Below are 19,582 nucleotides of genomic sequence, written 5' to 3' on the forward strand. Positions count from 1 at the left end.
TGATATATGTCTATATTGTGAAATGATTAGCACAGTGAGGTTAGTTAACACATCCATCACTTCACATATTTACCATGGCAACTATTTTTTTAAGAGACAAATTTGTTACTTAATAATTCTCAAGAGGAGGCAGCATGCATGCCCTGCAAGGCAGGGTCATGCAGGAAGCTCCAGGGTCAGTTACGAGACAAGAGTAGGAAAAAGGATGGGCACAAACTTTTATTATGGTTTCCATGAAAAACACAAGGCAAGCCAGAGCAGATAGATTTACGATTGGCTAGTCTGAATGATTTCTGCAGGCTCTAGGCTAAAAGGGTGGCCCCTAGTTGTTAGGTACCTGGTCCTGGGTACCAGGGGCAGAGGGAATATTGACTTGGTGTGTGAGCTAGGCCAAGGAGGTGGTTGGCTTGGATTGACTGGTTTACGTGTGAAAGGCATGCTCTCTGGTGAGTTGTTCACTGTCTTTAGGAACCAGCTAACCCTGAAAAGGTGGGACACAACCGGGTGACTAAACAACAACCCTGAAAGGGGCAGGATGATCAAAGCACCACATGTCAAAGCATCATGAAATTGAACCCAGGTCTCCCGCATTGCAGGCAGATTCTTTACCAGCTGAGCCACAAGGGAAGCCCAAGAATACTGGAGTGGGTAGCTTATCCCTTCTCCAGTGGATCTTCCCAACCCAGGAATCAAACCGGGCTCTCCTGCATTACAGGTGGATTCTTTACAAACTCAGCTATAAGGGAAGCCCAGACATTATTAATACAGTAATGTACATGCAAGGCTTCTCTTTTTAGCAGTTTGTAATAGCAAAGATTAGAAACCAATGGAATTACCACCAAATAAGGAGCAGGGTAAATAAGCGCTGGTTAAAAAGAAAAAAATACAATCAAATGCTATGCAGCCATGAAAAAGAATGGAATGTCTCCAAGAGATGTCGTAAAAAGGAAAAACCTTGGTGGAAATCACCAAGTGCAGTATTCTCCACTGTACATACCTAGGTGCTTGTCAGTACAGAATCTCTCTAGAAGGACCCGCAAGAAACCCTGATGGTGGTGCCTCTAGGGAAGGGAATTCAGTTGCTGAAGACCTAGGTTAGGAGGGACAGAGGAGCAGTATCTTTTAAATTGGGGCTTGATGTCTGGAATGTGAGCTCCATGGTGGTAGGAGCTCAATTCTATTCAGTGCCCTCTGCCACTCCTAGAGGTGATCAATTAACACTTGCTGAGTGAAAGAAGGTCTGACCTCTCTCAGGCCTCACAAGATCATTAAATAAGCACACTAACAGCATCCACCTCCTGACCTCGTGGGGACTGAAGACACTCATGCTCATGAAATTCTACACGATGGCTGGAAAAAACAGGAACTTAATATTGTTAGTTATTAGTTAACCCAATATTAATAAGTAATATTGGGTTATGTTTTGACAAAGAAGACTGTTCCCTTACAGCAAAATTGGCAAGTAGGCATCCCCTCATATGCCAGCTTCAATTGTTGGTATGGTTGCCTGCACTGTTTTGTTGAAAAGGATCTTGAGGCTGGATGGCAGAAGTGACATGATGAGTTAGCAATGATTGCCCCAAGCAAAGGAGGAAGTAGGGTGGCTTGGGTGCTGTCTCCTTACAGCATCCTACCCACAGCCCTCCTCAAATGGCATAGCCACCTCCTTACAGAGGTAAAACGTCCAGACAAGACAGACTCATCCTCCTGGCAATTTTGGAGGCAGGACTGTCTCCAATGAGGGCAGGTTGCCCTAAGAGTAGAGCCTCGCCCACGTGTCTGGGTCTCCCTTCAGAGGTAAGGCCACCCCTCCGTTGAGGACCAGCAGTGGGCTCTGGGCTCTGGACTCCAGGCAGGAGAGAGGTAGAAAATAACCAGTCCTCTGGAGGTGGTCTGGGACAGTCGTCCTTCCTCCTCTTCCCTGTGAATTCACTCAGGTCATTGAGGGCAAAAGACCTCCTAGAGACCTTCTTCCCCAGATGCTGTGGGTCCCCACCATAGACTTTCACACTCCCCTCCAACAGCACTTTCATTCACTTAGTGCTAACAACTTTGCAAAGTGGCTTTATTGCCTCTATTTTACAGTTGAGCAAATAGAAGACTGGAGAGTCTGAGTGATTTGTCCAAGACCACCCCTTTGTCCCTTGGCCTTTTATTCTGGGAAGAGGGACTGTGAAGGTGGGCAGAGGGTGAATTTTCCAGTGCTTCCTGTCCTCCAGAATTTGGAATCTCTGGGGAGGAGCCCTAGAATCTTTTCCCCTTTAGTCCCTTGCCCGCTTAGAACTGCTCAGATCCTTCACTGCTTCCTTGGGAAAGTAGAACATGGGTCCCTTGTTAAAACCCTAAATTGCCTAAATCTCACCAAGGAGCTCCAACCCCAGAGGCCCTGCAGCGGGAGTTGTGTGGACGCTCCCCCAACACCATCCCAGCCCCAGAAAATTCATGCCTCCTAAAAAGACAGAGGACCTCCTAAAAAGCAAAGGACTGCTAGCTACCAAGTATGCCTGGGGTTGGGCACCCACCCCACCTATCCTCCTGCAGCTCACACCCTAGCACAGAAGCCTGGCACAGTAATAGACTTTCAAGCGCACCGCGGAGGGCGTCGTAGGCGTCCTGGGTGCTTAGCTAATTAGCCAAGTGTGGACATACGTTTCAAGCTGGGTGATAATGCACGGGCTGTTTGTGGCAGACACTGAGCTCCCCATCCCAGAAGATCTGCAAGCGGAGGGAAAGGGACCTCTAGCCTTCCTATACAGAATTAAGTCCCTTCTGTCTTCTTCTGGCCTCTGGCCTTGGGGGTAGGGACAGGATATGCATTGTACTCAACGGGATAATCCTCAGTGTATACCTGACACAGAGTACGTGCTTGCCAATTTGCTGCTGCTGCTATGAACCATTATATGTTTGAGTTTAGTGCATCCATCCTCTTGCAGAGAGAAAGAGAGGCGAAGGGTTCTTCCCCTTCGCCAGCTGCACCCGTGCACAGCTGGCCGTGGGCAGGAAAGCCCGGCTGGCAGCTGTCCCCACAGACCGGAGCAAGGGTCTGTGATTTCCTGAGCAGCCACTTCAATCCTAATGTCCCTTTAATAGTCCTCGTCAAATTGCCATGGCTCTCCCCAGAGGTTTTCATACGATGGAAAATAAATAGCCATTATCTGACCTCCAGGGGAATGGAGATGTCTGCAGAATTCCCGGAAAGGCAGTTATAAAACTGAGTAGAGTCAATCTGCCCTTTTGGTATTTACAGCCTCAATGCAAAGGGAAGGTGTGGAGCCCTGGCAACTGCTAAAGAAATCACAAAATAAGTGTAGTAGGCGCTCATATTCTCTCTTCACCTGTTTTGATGTATATGAGTACATCTGGCTTCTGGTAGCCAAAGAAAGAGAGAGAAGAGGGGGAGAGAGAGAAGAAAACTACTACAAAAAGATGTGAAGACTGGTGTCTATTGCCCTGGGGTTGGGAGGAAAGGAGCTGGGAAGCAAAGGACTTTAAACTGTTCACTGACTTTCAAAGAACGTGTGATGATGAAAATGTCCATCCTTTTCTTATCATGTAATTTGAAAAAGAGAAACCATTTTTTTTACCCTAAAAACACATGGTGAGCCTGGGAAAAAGTATTTTTAAATAAAAGTTCCTTTTAGAGTCTCCAGAGACAGAGCCCTGGGCCAGGTCAGAGACCTGCTCTGGTCCTCTCTCAGCTGCCAAAGGTGCCTAGGACAGCGTCATTCTGTTTCCATCAGCTGTAAGACAGGGATGGGAACAATCACCCCATGGTGATCCCAGCCAGGATTGTTGTGAAGATCACCTGAGATGAGCGATATGAAAGCCCTGCCCAGCCAGTCTTCATGAGAAAGGAGCAATGCCACCCAGCGGCCACCAAGGGGGCCATGATCACAACGATGCAAAACTGAATTAAATGCCTGTCACAGCCAGACCACTTTCCCTCAGGCAAGCTTCATCTATTCTCAAATGACTGGGCTGTCCTCACCCTGCCTGGGAAGGGCCAGGAAGGGAAATGGGAAACAAACGGCGGACTTCCCTGGTGGTCTAGTGGTTAAGACCCTGTGCATCCATCGCAGGGAGCGTGGATTCAATCCCTGGTGGGGGAACTAAGATCCTACGTGTCACGTGGTGTGGGAAAAAAAAAAAAATGTGATTGTTTTTGTTGGCCTTCCCTGGCATTCCAGTGGTTTAGACTCCGTGCTACCACTGCAGCAGGGGGCACAGGTTCGATCCCAAGTCAGAGAACTAGGGTCTCAACTCCTGTTTGGCTTGGGCAAAAAAAGTAGGAGAGATGTTTTTCTTCATGCTGTCTTCCCCATCATTAGAAAAGCTTCAAGCCTGGAGGGGATGGAAGGGCCCACCATCACACCCCCTACTTCTCCCCAGGGTTTCAACTGCACGCTCCCATGAGGTGGATGGCCCCAAGAAAGCCTGGAGCCCCAGGATGAAGTTGGCTGGCTGCCCCTCAGCCCTGCCTTTGCTCACACTCCATTTTGATCCAGAGGCCTGTGTGGCTGTGGCCCCACCCCTCTCAACAGTCACGGGCTCTTCTGGGCCACATCCTCCCATAGCTGGTGACAGCCAGGACAAGCGAAGCCCACGTTCCTTCAAGAAACTCTCTTTTATGCAAAGGGGGACATGGAGGCCCTGAGCGGGAGCAGGTTGGGTGGCAGCAGAGATCAGAGGAGGACAGAGCACTGGCCTGGGTGTCAGATGATCTGGGCTTGCATCTCAGCCCCGTCCTGCACCAGCTCCCATCTGGGCCTCAATTTGTCGTCTCTGAAAGAGATGGCGCTCTCTGGTCTGCCTAACACAAAAGGTGGGTCTGGGGTCTGATGTAACGAGGGAGTTACACCAGAGTTGACTCTGCTGGCTTGAGAGGAGCCAAAGCACTCTGCCTCGGAGTTGTTCTTCCTTTCCTTTGTGGCATTGTTGTTGTTGTTCAGTCGCTCAGTCGTGCACAACTCTTTGCAACCCCATGGACTGAAGCACGCCAGGCCTCCCTGTCCTTCACCATCTCCCGGAGCTTGCTTCGTGGCGTTACCCACCTCTAAAGACACAGGCCTACTTTGCTCCCTAGGGCCCTGCAGCAGCGGTATCATGAGGGCAGGATAAGTACATATACTCCAGCAACTGATGGCCACTGCACTCCTGGAGGAAGGGTGTTTGTTGGGGCACTTTTAAAAGAACATTGTCTATAATTCTAACTACAATTTTGCATCCAACTCCAAAGTGTGTGTTTTTTTCCCCACACTAAGCAATTCTCCAACACCAGCTGGGTGTCCTACATTCCAACTGAATTCTAACACTATCTACTTGGAGATAGCATCAGATCCCACAAGTTAAAGGCCCAGTCCCCTAAGACTGCTCCCCACCCCCAAATCCAGAAACCAATCACACATTCAGGATGTTACCTGTGCTTCTGAACAATCGGAGGTTCCAGTGACCCCCTCCTAATTTGCTAGAGCAGCTCACAGAACCCAGAGAAACTAGATTACCAGTTAATCATAAGAGGATGTAACTCAGGAACGGCCAGATGGAAGAGATGCACAGGACAAAGCATTGAGAAGGGGCAGGCGGTTTCCACGCCCTCTCCAAGTGAGCCACCCTCCCCAGATCTCTTTTCACATGCTCATCAACCCAGATGTCCTCAGAACCTTGTTCTTCCGGGTTTTTATGGAGGCTTCCTCAAAGAGGTGTGATTGATCAAATCACTGGCCATTGACGACTAAATCTTCAGCCCATTTCCCTGCATGGGAGATGGGAGGTGGGGCCTGAAAATTCCAACCCTCCCATCGATCGATCGCTGGGTTGGCTCCACTGGCATCTTTAGGGGCTTTCCCTAAGTCACCTTATAACAAGACACCTCTATTGCTCCCTGCACAGGAAGTTCCGAGAGTTTTAGGACTTCTGTTCCACGAACAGGGACAAAGACCAAATATATATCTCAAATTATAAATCACAATATTACACTATCTTATAAGAAGGATACACCTAAATCCTTTCATTGCAGGTAATATAGGAACAATGTTCTGGACTTCTTCCTCCATCTGAGGTGCCAACTGCCACGATAGGGTATTCCCCAACACGCGTTAAAATAGAAAGCATCTGTCCTGCAGTAGCTTCCAAGGGGAAAACCTCATCAAAAGCCCAGCACACCTGAGTATCTTTTGGTTGAAAAATGCATGCAGACAATGGAGTGGCAGACCCAGGACAGAGGAAAATAAGAGGGGAAAATAGTGAGGTTGAGAGTGAGAAGGTGACACTTGAGAATCAGCTTCTTACTAGGGTTTTTGCACATACAGCCTTTGATGTACAGCCCTGTACACAAGGGCTGGGAGTCCCTTGGACAGAGGGCGACAGGAGTGGGATGGGCGCCGGCCACAAGGCAGATTAAGCAATATCTGAGGGAAGTTGCTGGTGGACTGAGGCTCAGACAGTAGTGCAGGGAAGATGAAAATGAGAGACAAGAACTGACATTAACTGAGCCCCTACTATGAGGAACAAGGTTGCACTAGAAAGGAAAAAAGGAAATACTTTAAATGATAGGCTGGGGAGAGGTCACTACAGCAGGTGACTGCTATACCCCTTGTCTTCATCATCCTTATTAGCAATCCCTAAGGGCACCCTCGGCCATGCTCTGGGTCTGGGATTGCCATCGTGGGTTCGGTCTACTCAGGGAGGTCAGACCCAATGAAATGACTAGTAAGCTAGTTGCATATACTGAAGAAAGAGTAGGACACCAAACAGAAAGTGTCAGGTACCAGGGGACGGACAGCAATGCCTTGCATTGGATGAAGTTCCCAGGGAGAAATGGTGGATATGAGTGGAGAGGGACAAATTGGCATGGACAAGGGACAGCAAAGGGAAGACAGGTGGCATGCTCAAGGCACTGTGACCAACAGTTTATTATTCTTTTTCGATCACTTTGTATTTTGGATCCCTTTCACATACATCACCCCAGGAAATGACTCTGTTGTCCTTCACAAACCCCGCTAAACCCTGGAACAGATGGCCTTCTGTTCCAGGGAGTTCAATGGAATTAAATGAATTCCTACTATGGGTAAATCATTGTTAAGTATTACAGGGTATATAGGAAGTGTAAAATATAGTCCCTGCCCTCAAGGACAAAAAGGATTTCCCTTCTGTCAAAAGGCCAGAGAAGGAGATTCCGGGACGACTCTGCAGCAGTGAAGTCTTATGTCTGACAAAAGGCAGCAGGCTCTGGGCGGCGCGGACAAGCCCAAGGAAAATTGGATTTACCATCCATCAAGGTGCTCCATTTGGGGGTGGTCCAAAAGGTTATCCTGGTGACTCTGCAGTTTCCTTCTCAGAATTGGTTACCAAGCTCGAGTCAGTCTGTCCTTCACATTCTTCCCACTATATTACTCCACAAACACAGAAGCCCATCTGCAGCCAAACACCAGTTCAGAATCAAATCACAAAGTCACTGAAGATGTACCTATAACTCATCCACCGCCGGGCCACTGAATAGCATCCCAATCAATGAGCAGTCTCGGACTCCACAATTAATCCTGGAGAGGAAGAGGCATCAGGACAAAAACAAAAGAACCAAAATAAGACAGTGCATCTGTGTAACTTCTAAATTAGTCAACCATGGGCAAAGGGAGGTCTGGAAATTTTTACTCAGCCCGAAGGTAATAAAGCAACCTTATCCTGGCTCTTTAAGCGCCAGTGAGGACTGAGTGAGAGAAAGCACAGGTGAGCACCATCTGAAATAAATGGAGATGCAATCTTACCTAGGGCATCCTCAGTCTGATGACGTGGCTACTGTCATGATGGAGCAGTCCATGGAGGAGTCTCAGGAACTTTCCAAGTTGGGTGGGCAGTGTTGCCAGTAACATGACAGAATTGGCAGAAGCCTGTCAGTCACTTCTCAAAAAGTGAGTGACAGGAATATTAAGCAATGAACTAGCTGGATGGGTCAGCCAGAGGGCCTATGAACCAAAGATTCTGAGTGGTCAGCACTAACAGAGGTGTATGTGACCTCCTGCTTCCTCAGATGACTGAAGGTCAAATACATGGTGAGAAGGAGCTCTCTGGAGCCTTGAGGTTCTATACTCTGAATTTTTAGTTGAAAAACCTCTTTTCAAGACAAAAACCTACCAGAGGACATTTGGAAGTATTTCCAAGAACAACTCCACATGCCCTGACTTTGTAACAGAGGGAGTTGCAAACCTCAATTCAAGACAGTGGAGGCAGAATCCTTGCCGCAAGTGAAGTCTAGAGGAAGGGACTTGTACGTCGTGGATCAAAACAGAGTTTTCACAATGACCGAGTCTCCCACCTACACCACCCCCTTAAAAAAAAAAAAAAAGCAAAGAAACAGCCAGTACACAATCTTAAGACTCTTCATTTAAAAGAAGTATCTCTGAGTCAAGCTGCTGTATAATCTAGCCAGAAAATCTACTGACACTTGACAGTTCTGACCGACAGCCTTCAATCTTGGATGTTAAATGAAATGTTTGTCTTGATGTTGTTTTTGAACCAAGGAGTCCATAAGTCCACTTTCATGTTTAATTCAGAAAATTCCATTTCATGAAACATCAGGCTCTGAAGTGAAGAAGTGGACACGATTTTCCTTGCATTAAAACTCCCAAGGCAAATGTAAGAGGCTGCCCAGATAACCGGTGGTGACGTGCCCCCAAGGAGGACGTCATACAAGGAATCTGGACATTGAGAAAGTGGATGATTCACCCTAGAACTTTTTAAAGAACTTTTCAGGCAACTGAATGATGTTTTAAACATACTGGGTTGCTAAACCTGTCAGGAGAAACATCTGGATCTGAGAAAATCTCACAAAGCTATCTGAATGAACACCAACTGTTCTCTATCCTAAATGTTAAGATTATTTTTAAAGGTTAATTTATAGATATTTGGACAACAGGGGAAAAACTGTCTGGTGGGCAGAGAGTTGGACAAGGGAAAACAGAGCAGAGGACAGACAGGCTGTGGATATTCTATGCATTAATACACCCTTAATAACATGTCTGACTCCATCCACAGAGTACAGGCCATCCTAGGGTTGATGGGCTGCCAAGCTGCTGCCAGTACTCCCCAGGTCACACAGTCTCAAGGTAACTCTAGAGACAGAGTTCTCTCCAAAAGCTTTCAGCATTTTCATGGTCTCTCTTTTACCCATCATTAAGCCAGTTAAAAGCATTTCAGAGCGTTCACGGGTTTCCCAAGATACTGCAATGAAATAGTAATATCCCTAGGTCAGCAATGGTTCTGAAGAAAGCATCTTTTATGATAGCACTGGACTGGACTGGGGAACTAAGAACTCTGTGCTGTATTTCCAACTCTTTCTCTGGCCTCCTGCTCACTGCTCTCTCCACTACCCACCACGTCTCTGAGTCCTCAGGAGGTGGTGCTGGGAGACAGGAAAAGCAGGCTAGCACCAGCCAGGCTGCTGTCTGTGAGCCACTGCAAACTGACTTCAAGTTAACTACAAGCTACTCCCCACTCACGTGGCAGACAATTATCAAGCGCTGCTCCTGGCCAGGCCCCATGCCCTGGATTACTTTCCAAGTTTCTCCCACCCTCAGAGATTAGGTTGGAAATCATTTTTCTCTGCTCTTTCTTAATTCCTGCAGTATGCAGGCCTACATGACTGAATGAGAGTTGGGAATATTAAAGACATTTGTAAATTATAATAAAGGAGTCACATACATTAAAAATGAGAGTCTGTTATTCAAAAAGCCACAAATTATCTCATTTAGAGAAGACACTTAACAAAATATACATCTTAAAACTTCGGCAGTCAAGAATGCATTTTATAATTGTTTCCATTTGAGAAACACAATTAAAATGGGTAAGAATTATAGACACAACTTCACTCAGAATACCATCACAAAGGCTTTCTGATATTCCTCTTTGTGGTTAGCTAACCACGCACAGGAGGAACCAAAGTCCAAACGTTCACATCCCGACGTGGCAGTGCTCTCAGGGGGCTTCTTCCCTCAGGAAGTGACAAGTGGTGGGAAGTGTTACCAAGATGCACACGATCCAGTTCCTTACCCAGTCTTCTAGCATCATCAACTGTCAAACCATTTGCTCCGCTTTGCAAGAGGAGCTCCTTTAGAAGGTCCCAATAATTTCTGCTTATATTGTTCCACCAGCTGATTGAAGCGAACTTCCATCTTATTTCCTTTAGCTTTTTTTCTAGGTACCTACAAATGAAAGGAAAGGAACCACAAGATTATCAGTTTCAAGCATTAAGCATTACCTTACCCTCAGGCCAGCCAAGGGAGAAAGAGAATTAGGTTCAGAGATCTTGTCCACCACATAAGGGACTTCCAGGGAGTGACAGAAAAACGATCCATCGGTGAGAAAACAGACCAGGAATGCCTAAGAGAAAGGCCTGGCTAAAACACCATTCCCACCTCCAACTCCCAAATGCTCACACAGATCTCCTCAAGGATGAGTCGGCCTCGAGTCCAGATGGTCTCACTTGCCCTTCCCTTCACCAAGGATTACAGGGCTTCAAAGAGACCTCTGTAAGATAGTCTGGTGGGTCAGAGGCTTCCCAGAGACACAGATTTCTTGAGTAGGATGAGAAGGCAAATGCACCTTGTACCCTTAAAATAAAGGGACTCAGTTCAGTTCAGTTCAGTCACTCAGTTGTGTCCAACTCTTTGCGACCCCATGAATTGCAGCACGCCAGGCCTCCCTGTCCATCACCAACTCCCGGAGTCCACCCAAACCCATGTCCATCGAGTCGGTGATGCCATCCAACAATCTCATCCTCTGTCGTCCCCTTCTCCTCCCGCCCCCAATCCTACACAGCATTAGGGTCTTTTCCAATGAGTCAACCCTTCGCATGAGGTGGCCAAAGTATTGGAGTTTCAGCTTCAACATCAGACCTTCCAATGAACACCCAGGACTGATCTCTTTTAGGATGGATTGACTGGATCTCCTTGCAGTCCAAGGGACTCTCAAGAGTCTTCTCCAACACCACAGCTCAAAAGCATCAATTCTTCAGTGCTCAGCTTTCTTCACTGTCCAACTCTCACATCCATACATGACCACTGGAAAAACCATAGCCTTGACTAGACGGACCTTTGTTGGCAAAGTAATGTCTCTGCTTTTAAATATGCTATCTAGGTTGGTCATAACCTTCCTTCCAAGGAGTAAGCGTCTTTTAATTTCATGGCTGCAGTCACCATCTGCAGTGATTTTGGAGCCCCAAAAAATAAAGTCTGACACTGTTTCCACTGTTTCCCCATCTATTTCCCATGAAGTGATGGGACCAGATGCCATGATCTTACTTTTCTGAACGTTGAGCTTTAAGCCAACTTTTTCACTCTCCTCCTTCACCTTCATCAAGAGGCTCTTTAGTTCTTCTTCACTTTCTGCCATAAGGGTGATGTCATCCGCATATCTGAGGTTATTGATATTTCTCCTGGCAATCTTGATTCCAGCTTGTGTTTCTTCCAGCCCAGCATTTCTCATGATGTACTCTGCATATAAGTTAAATAAGCAGGGTGACAATATACAGCCTTGACGGACTCCTCTTCCTATTTGGAACCAGTCTGTTGTTCCATGTCCAGTTCTAACTGTTGCTTCCTGACCTGCATACAGGTTTCTCAAGAGACAGGTCAGATGGTCTGGTATTCCCATCTCTTTCAGAATTTTCCACAGTTTATTGTGATCCACACAGTCAAAGGCTTTGGCATAGTCAATAAAGCAGAAATAGATGTTTTTCTGGAACTCTCTTGCTTTTTTGATGATCCAGCGGATATTGGCAATTTGATCTCTGGTTCCTCTGCCTTTTCTAAAACCAGCTTGAACATCTGGAAGTTCACGGTTCACGTATTGCTGAAGCCTGGCTTGGAGAATTTTGAGCATTACTTTACTAGCATGTGAGATGAGTGCAATTGTGCAGTAGTTTGAGCATTCTTTGGCATTGCCTTTCTTCGGGATTGGAATGAAAACTGAACTTTTCCAGTCCTGTGGCTACTGCTGAGTTTTCCAAATTTGCTGGCATATCGAGTGCAGCACTTTCACAGCATCACCTTTGAGGATTTGAAATAGCTCAACTGGAATTCCATCACCTCCACTAGCTTTGTTCGTAGTGATGCTTTCTAAGGCCCACTTGACTTCACATTCCAGGCAAGGGAAAAAGAAAACCTGACCTCAGATGATCAAGAACACATGAACACCACTTTCTACTAAAAAGAGCCAGGGTCCCTTGGAAGCTAATGCCAGGACTGACAAAGTAATAGATAAGCGGGGACATCCCACTGTGTTAGAAGCAAGGACACTACCGCAGGTAAGGTTATGTCAGGACTCAGGAGTCAACCTGAAGGGGCTTCTGCTGGTCTCAGATGGGACAGAATAATGACTGCATCTGGCTGAAACATATCAAGTACACAGAAACTCGGGAATTCACAATGCTACAAAAACCTTACTTTCTCAGAGAAGGCTGGTAGGGCAACAAGTCATTACTCTGGGAACTGATAGGAAAAAAAAAAACTCAAGCAATTACCTTGCTTTTCCTACACAAATGGTATTCCATGGTAACCAAACAGTTGATAAGGCAAGGCTCTTTGTTCTAGAATTTTACTTAAAAAACACATAAGGGTTGATAAAATTAAGAAATTACCATTCTGCAACTCGTATTGAAATACAGATCTAAATAAACAGCAATCATCAATGGGTGCTAAGACTTTACAAATGGAGGGATGAAGCAGACAATCTCTAAGGCTACTGATGAGTCAGAGCATCACTAAAAATGGAGCAACCAAGGGAGGAAGAATGGGGCGATAGGGCAGTTAGGGAGTCTGGACTGACACGCACACACTGCAATATTGTTTAAAATGGATAACCAACAAGGTCCTACTGCACTGCACAGGGAACTCTGCTCAATGCTATGTGGCAGCCTGGATCCATGTATACAATGGATACATGTATATGTATGGCCGAGTCCCTTTGCTGTCCACCTAAAACTATCACAACATTGTTAACTGGCTATAATCCAATGTAAAATAAAAAGTAAAAAAAAAATGAGGCAACCAGACACTATGCACCTTATGGTACAATACGACAGAAAGCACATAGCACCACCTATGAAATACTCTCACCAAGAAAACTGAACCTCAATCTAATCAAGGCTCTGGATCTAACGTCCAGTTTGTAAGTAACACGGGGTACTAGAGGAACAAGTTAAATGATAGCAACAAGGAAGAAAGCAGCTAAATTCAAAAGGTAATATATTCAAAAAGGCCAAGGACCTGGCTGATCCAGCAAATTAATAGCATGGAAAAAAGGGTATAGTAAGGAAGACTGGATATTATAGGGGAAAAAAGACTTAAGAGATTTAAAAACCAAGTACAAGGAATTCCCTGGTGGTCCAGTGGTTAGGACTCACCACTTTCACTGCTGCGGCACCACTTCAATCCCTGGTCGAGGAAGTAAGATCCCGGCTTTTTGTTTGGAACCCGATTCACACAAACCAACTTAAAAATATGTATTTTTGAGGTAACTGGGAATGTTTTAATATGGGCCACATATTAGCTAGTAAGGGTTTCTTATTAATTTCATTAGATGTGATGATGGCATAACATGTGTCTGTGTATATGTGTGTTTAAAGTGAAAGCAAGTGTTAGTCGCTCAGTCGTGTCCCAATCTTTGTGACCCCACGGACTGCAGCCCGCCAGGCTTCTGCTGTCCGTGGAATTCTCCAGGCAAGAATACTGGAGTGGGTAGCCATTCCCTTCTCCAGGGGGGATCTTCCCAACCCAGGGATCAAACCCGGGTCTCCCACCCTACAGGCAGACTCTTTACCATCTGAGCCACCATATGTGTGTTTAAGGCCTGATCAGCTGGAGATGAATCCTGAGATATTTTTCTGTGCACTATACCTCATTTCTACATGGGGCACATCTACAAGTGAGGTAGAGTTCACTGTAATATACTCACAGGATGGGGTGGGGGGTGGGTAGGTAAAACAAGATAACTGTTGAAGCAGAGCAACAAATACATGGGGTTCATTGTACTCTTCTCTCTACTTTTAGGACTGTGTACCTCCACATCTGCAGCCCTGTACATAACTGCAATCTAGAAGAAGCCTTTTCCTTTGCTTAACTAACCAAGGCTCAAGTGGCTGCTAACCCCAGCAGAGCTGTGCCATACCAAAGCCTCAGGGCCTACAGAACTTACCTGCTTGGAAGATAATTTCTGCTTCTCTTGCTTCTGGTGGTTTGTCTGGGGCTTTGGCTTCTTGGGAGGGAGAGGCTTCATTTTGCCTTTGTCCCGCAACCTGAAACAACATGGTCAAGTGTCACCCTGAGTTCTTCCTCTAATTGGTACTCCTGAGGTTTTCTCAGCCCCAAAGATAAAATGCCTTTTCTTACACTGGCTCTTTCTAAGCCTCTGAGGAATCAAGGAACACTGCAACAGAATGTCCTAGGGCTCAACATTTGTATACTTGTCTTTTGTTTTGGCTTAAAAACGTCAAGGGACTTTCAAAAACCATTGTTTACTTAACAAAAATTTTGTAAAGACTGATTTTTGTTGACAGCACTAATCTGTTGTTCCAGACAGAAACCTCAAGTAGGTGGGCCTCAGAGACAGCCATCAAGACAAGAGGAAGCGCTTCAGAGGAGGAGAAAAACGGCATGAGAGCCCACCCTGGAAGGCTCCTCTGAGGCACCTGAGGCCAGTCCTGTTCTGGCCTCCATTTGGTCCAAGAGTGACTCTGCCGGCATAGAGATACTGCATGCGAGACTGGTGCAACCAGCATCCCTTTCATCCACACAAAAGCCCCAAAGAGGAAAAATGGAGAAGACAAACCCTCTGAGAAGCCATCCCACACCTCACCTAATTTTGGGGCCTCGGTGTGAGGGGAGCGCCAGAACCTTTCTTCTCTTCTTCCCATCGGGCAGCTCCACGTGCTCCACTTCGGCCTTGGTCTGGAACCCTGCCCACGAGACAGAGTCTGCCGTCCCCTTCTGCTGCGTGGAGGCCTGGCTTTGTTCCTGCATCTGGTTCTGAGTTGCTTTCTGTTGCTGCTTTTTCCCAGGCTCTAGTGGAACCTGCTGGGGCTCACCAGTTCCAGGCTTGGATTTCACTTTTTGCTGCAGAAGACGAGAGAATGCCACTTGGTTACTAGGTGAGATTTATTCGCTGGAAAGACTCAGCAGAAGAGGACTGAGTTTGGTTAGAGAAGGGGAATTCTTCCCCCAAATAGTTAGCGACTTTAAGAAAGTGAACATAAATAGGTCACAGGCCCTAACATTGTAACAGAGGGTTACTGGGTAGGGGACACAAAACAACCATTTTCCTTTCCCCATGCAGAAATGAGGGGAAAGTATACGTATGCCCCAAACTCAAAAGCCAGCAGAAAACAAACAAGCAAGGGCCAGCAGCATGGGGCAAATGTGTAATGGGAATGAGAAGAAAGAAAAGAAATATCTGAAGTAATGAGAGTTGAAGATTTTCAAACTTAAGGACAGACACTAAACCACAGATTCAGGAAGCTCAGACAAACACTAAACAGGATTAAAAAAAAAAAAAATGTACATCTAGGTGTATCATATCAAACTGCAAGAAATCAAGGAGAAAAATCTTTCCTCAGAGGTGGGGAAAACTCGTTACCCACAGAGGAACAACGTTAAGATTACACTGGATTTCCCTTCAGAAACCATGTAAGCAAGAAGAAAACAGAAAAAAGTGTTTAAAGTATGTGTGTGTGACAGGGGAATCACCAACCTAGAGTTCAGTATCCATGTAATTATCCTTCAAAAGTACGGAAAAACAAAACTTTCCCAGACAAACAAAAATTAAAGAAATCTGGGGATTCCCTGGGGTCCAGTAGTTAGAACTTGGTGCTCTCACTGCCAGGGCTCTAGGTTGCTGATCCCTGGTCAGGGAACTAGGATCCTGCAAGCCACTCGGTGAGGCACCTACCCACCTCCAAAAAAAACTTTAGGAAATTTATCGCTGGTAGACCTGCATTGCAAGATATACTAAATGAATTTATTAAGAGAGATAAAATGACAGGTTAGAAACTCAAATCCACATTTAAAAAAAAAAGAAGAACCTTAGAGAAAAAAATTAATGAAATGAAGATAAGGAAAACACATGAGAAGGAGGGAATAAAGTATGTTACATATTTATTTTGCACAAGTAGGGGAAGACAAAGAAGATTCATTAGAAATCAATGCAGCAATAATAATGTTATTCTGTCCTTTTCACCTCAGAAATCTAAATAGGCATAGTGGGAAAACAAAGATCTATTATTAATTTATGCCTCTTATGTGCCAGTCTCTAAGTGGTAAGGGTACAGATGGAAGAATGAAGTGTCTACCTTTTAGGACTCACAGCCCAGTGGAGAAAAGAGATATAAACCAAGTAAAAAACTAAAAAAGAGTCTAAGGAAGTTCATGAAAGCACAAGTAATAAAGTCTGATCTCTTTTGAGAGAGGTGGGGAAATGCTACTTGGGGAATATGAGTATGGAAATTGAGTAGAAGTATCCCTGAGTCAGGGGAAAGGGGCACTTTTACACAGAAAGATGGTTATGTACATAAGTGTAGATAACAAATAAGGCCACCTGAATTTTATTTTTTAAGCCAGAAGTTACAGAATCACCTCTGATTGAGGCAGTAAATAATTCTATAACTACAATAACAAAGCTGCCTTGAATAATAAACAGAACCCAGGTTTTTCCAACCTAGAGTCATGGGATGAATCACTGAAACTCCTCTTCTATGGGTCATGCTCATGATATACAACATAAAGACACAGAACACAGCAAATGTTTGGTATATGTGCAAGTTAAGGTATAATATCGATGAGATCTGTAAGAGTTATGGTATCAAGAATAACCTGGCCTTCTACGTCTTGTGGCATGATGGACACGAGAATGAGTACTGACTGTGTACTCACCGTGTAGCTTGTGAGACAACTTACACATGTTAAACGCAGATGATATTAAACCTATTTTTATAAACTAGAAGCTGAAGCTGAGAGGGGTAGTAACTTGCCAAAGAACTCGGAAAGGGGCAGAGCCTGAGTTTGAACATGAGTCTTCCTGTTCCCAGAGTTCCTCTACACTACACTAGATTAGAAACAGTACTAAAACTACCAGGCATCACACTTCTGGAGCATACAAGATGAAAAAAGAATTATGGAAGAGATAGCTGAAATCTACACATAATGTACAACTTAACCTTGGCTATTAATTTTGACATGTACCATCACCAAACACTGCAGTACAAGCACTGCTGACTGGTAACAGCATCGGGCTGATTCTCCTCTCCCTTTCCTTCTGTGGAGCTATCACCAGCCAGGCCAGCAGAGGACAGACAGCCTGCAGAGTTCTAGGAAACTAAGAGGAAAGGGTAACCAAAAACCTAGCGAGGCACAGATCTAATTTAAGGGAACAGAACCACAACAGAACAAAACAGGAGTTTAAATATGGTCTGAAAAAAAACTGAACTGTATGCTTAAAAATAGTAGAGTTTATGTGATGCATATATATTATCACAATTAAAAAAACAAAAGAGAAAAAAAAAATTTCAATTCTGTACCTGGCTGCGCTGGATCCTTAGTTCCTTGACTTTAAGTTTCCTTCGATCTTCCAAAGAGAACTCCACTATTGGTCTCTGCAGCAGAAGTAGACAGACTGTCATTCATTTGATTTCTTAATCTCTGCATGCAGTGAGCTGAGATGCTCGCCACCCCCGCCCCCACTACCCTCTTGCTCGCAAGTCAGAGGGTGCTGCTCACTTCCCTCTACTTAAAGGCAAGGGGCCGGTTCTGCAAGCAGACTACCCAATTTAGAGTTCCCTCCAATCATCTCGTCACCTGAATCACTGCTCACTTCTCCAAGGCCTTGCCACTCTTACCCATCACACAAGTGTCAGAGAGCTTCCCATAAATGGCCCCCAGAGGACAGGTTCCCCCCACAGGACGAGGCTCACCTTCTGAGGTCCAAAGATCTCCGGATTGTTGTTGATGTGGCGTAGGGCCGCCAGGGCATGCTCGTGCTCCTGGAACTCTGCAAAGGCGTAGCCCAGGGATTGACCCTTAATTTTCCCATAAGCTCCTTTCAGGTCTCGCATCACCCGACACTACCAGTAGAGTGAGGAAAAGAATCAGTAGTTAGAGGATAAAGATCCTTAACAGCTTCAACACGAAATCAGGTTACTGAAACAGTCTTCATCTCTATCACCATCAGGAGTTTTACTGGAATAACACTTATAAATGAATGTTTTATTAGAATATACCTACTGAGAGCACAGAACACATTAAATAGGTATTTTCTTGCTTTCTAAGGGTTTACAGACATCCACACAGACCTCCAAATAAGCATGTAGATAAACTTCTCAAGGAAGAATTTTAATGGCTAACTGCTGACATGACAGCACACACAAGCTGGGAGGTACGTGGTACTTGGGGTTGTATAAATCAGCACCAGGCCTGAAGTGCTGTCTGCAGGTCTCCTCACTGAAGAAACAGCTCAGAAGAGATATTACTGAAGAAGGAAAGGATGAAGGCCTGATGGCTTCAGGTAAGAAAGTTCAGGCATGAGGAAGATCCTAACCAACAAATAGCCTCAGAAATACAGGAAGGAGCTTCAGCTGTATTTGCTCAGAGCTCAGATCTTCTCTTGCATGATTTTTTCCTAAAACTTTAAGGTGTACCAGGCATCTTGGGGTACCGAGGAATGGTAGGGTATTTTGGGAAAACTGATCATTTACATGGTTTAACTCCCAGGAAGCTGCGGTTGTCAGGTAATGGAGAAGTCTAGGTATCGGGGACATGTGGATGCCGCACTTGGTATATGTCCAGTATCTACTCTGTGCCTAGAATGGTGCCATGTACTGCAGGGAAATCAAGAAAAGCATATAGGCAGCCAGACACGCTGCACAGCCCTCCAGTCTCCTCAGCTGCCTCCCCTAGGCCTGGCTCAGGGTCTCGCCTTGATGCAGCATGGCACAGCACCCTCGACTTCGTGCTCAGAGCCAAGGTGGATGGTGAGACCATTCCAAAAGGCCTCTAGTCCATTTTCTGGGAGCAGGTGATGATGGGGTCAGTACACACCTGGCAGGACCATGGCTGTTTAGCAACCTACATAAAAATGGCAGCTTTTGCCAATTTGAGAATTTACCCGCCTGGATCCAGATTTATTCTGGACCTTCAGAGTTATGTCTGTGATGCCCAAGGCAAAGAAGCTGACAGTCTTTTGAACAAAGTAGAATAAAAGAACTGAGTCAGGACAGTACTGAGCAGGTGAAGTGATTACCACCCATAGCTAGAGGAAGGGCCATCAAGAGATACTGGCCCACTGCAGATGGCAGACTGGTTGAACACAGCATCGATGAAGTGGTATGTGATGAAGACTCACCTTAGCAAAACATTAAAATTGTACACTCAAAACAATGTAGAAACATTCTCATCCTCAGTGGGGATGTAACTAAATATTCCATCCCTTGGCACTACTGGTGGGTTGTTTTTATTTTTGAGAGGAACATTTACATTGTATTAACCTGTGGCTCCTCTGGCATGCTTTATCACAGAGCCATAGAAACTGTGTCTTGATGCTCTTT

The 19,582-nt window shown here is 45.4% G+C and overlaps 1 protein-coding gene across 4 annotated transcripts in view; it reads right to left on the bottom strand.

The window, feature by feature from the left end:
• Window positions 1–6,893: 6,893 nt before the first annotated feature.
• RBM28 (RNA binding motif protein 28) overlaps window positions 6,894–19,582 on the bottom strand; it is a 35,122-nt gene continuing 22,433 nt past the window's right edge. For 3 of the 4 annotated variants that reach the window (XM_081531214.1, XM_081531211.1, XM_081531213.1), the window contains 5 exons: window positions 17,954–18,103; window positions 17,561–17,635; window positions 14,848–15,104; window positions 14,188–14,287; window positions 9,696–10,196 (listed from right to left, as the gene is read on the bottom strand). In XM_081531214.1, the coding sequence (XP_081387340.1) occupies window positions 10,062–10,196; window positions 14,188–14,287; window positions 14,848–15,104; window positions 17,561–17,635; window positions 17,954–18,103 (717 nt within the window). In that variant the 3' untranslated portion in view covers window positions 9,696–10,061. Of the gene's footprint in view, window positions 7,539–9,695; window positions 10,197–14,187; window positions 14,288–14,847; window positions 15,105–17,560; window positions 17,636–17,953; window positions 18,104–19,582 lie in introns of those variants that run through there. The other variant, XM_081531212.1, reaches the window with a different exon arrangement.

This window comes from Giraffa tippelskirchi, chromosome 10 (assembly GCF_054371585.1).
Source record: "Giraffa tippelskirchi isolate mGirTip1 chromosome 10, T2T-mGirTip1v1.2.pri, whole genome shotgun sequence".
Classification (NCBI taxonomy): Eukaryota; Metazoa; Chordata; class Mammalia; order Artiodactyla; family Giraffidae; genus Giraffa; species Giraffa tippelskirchi.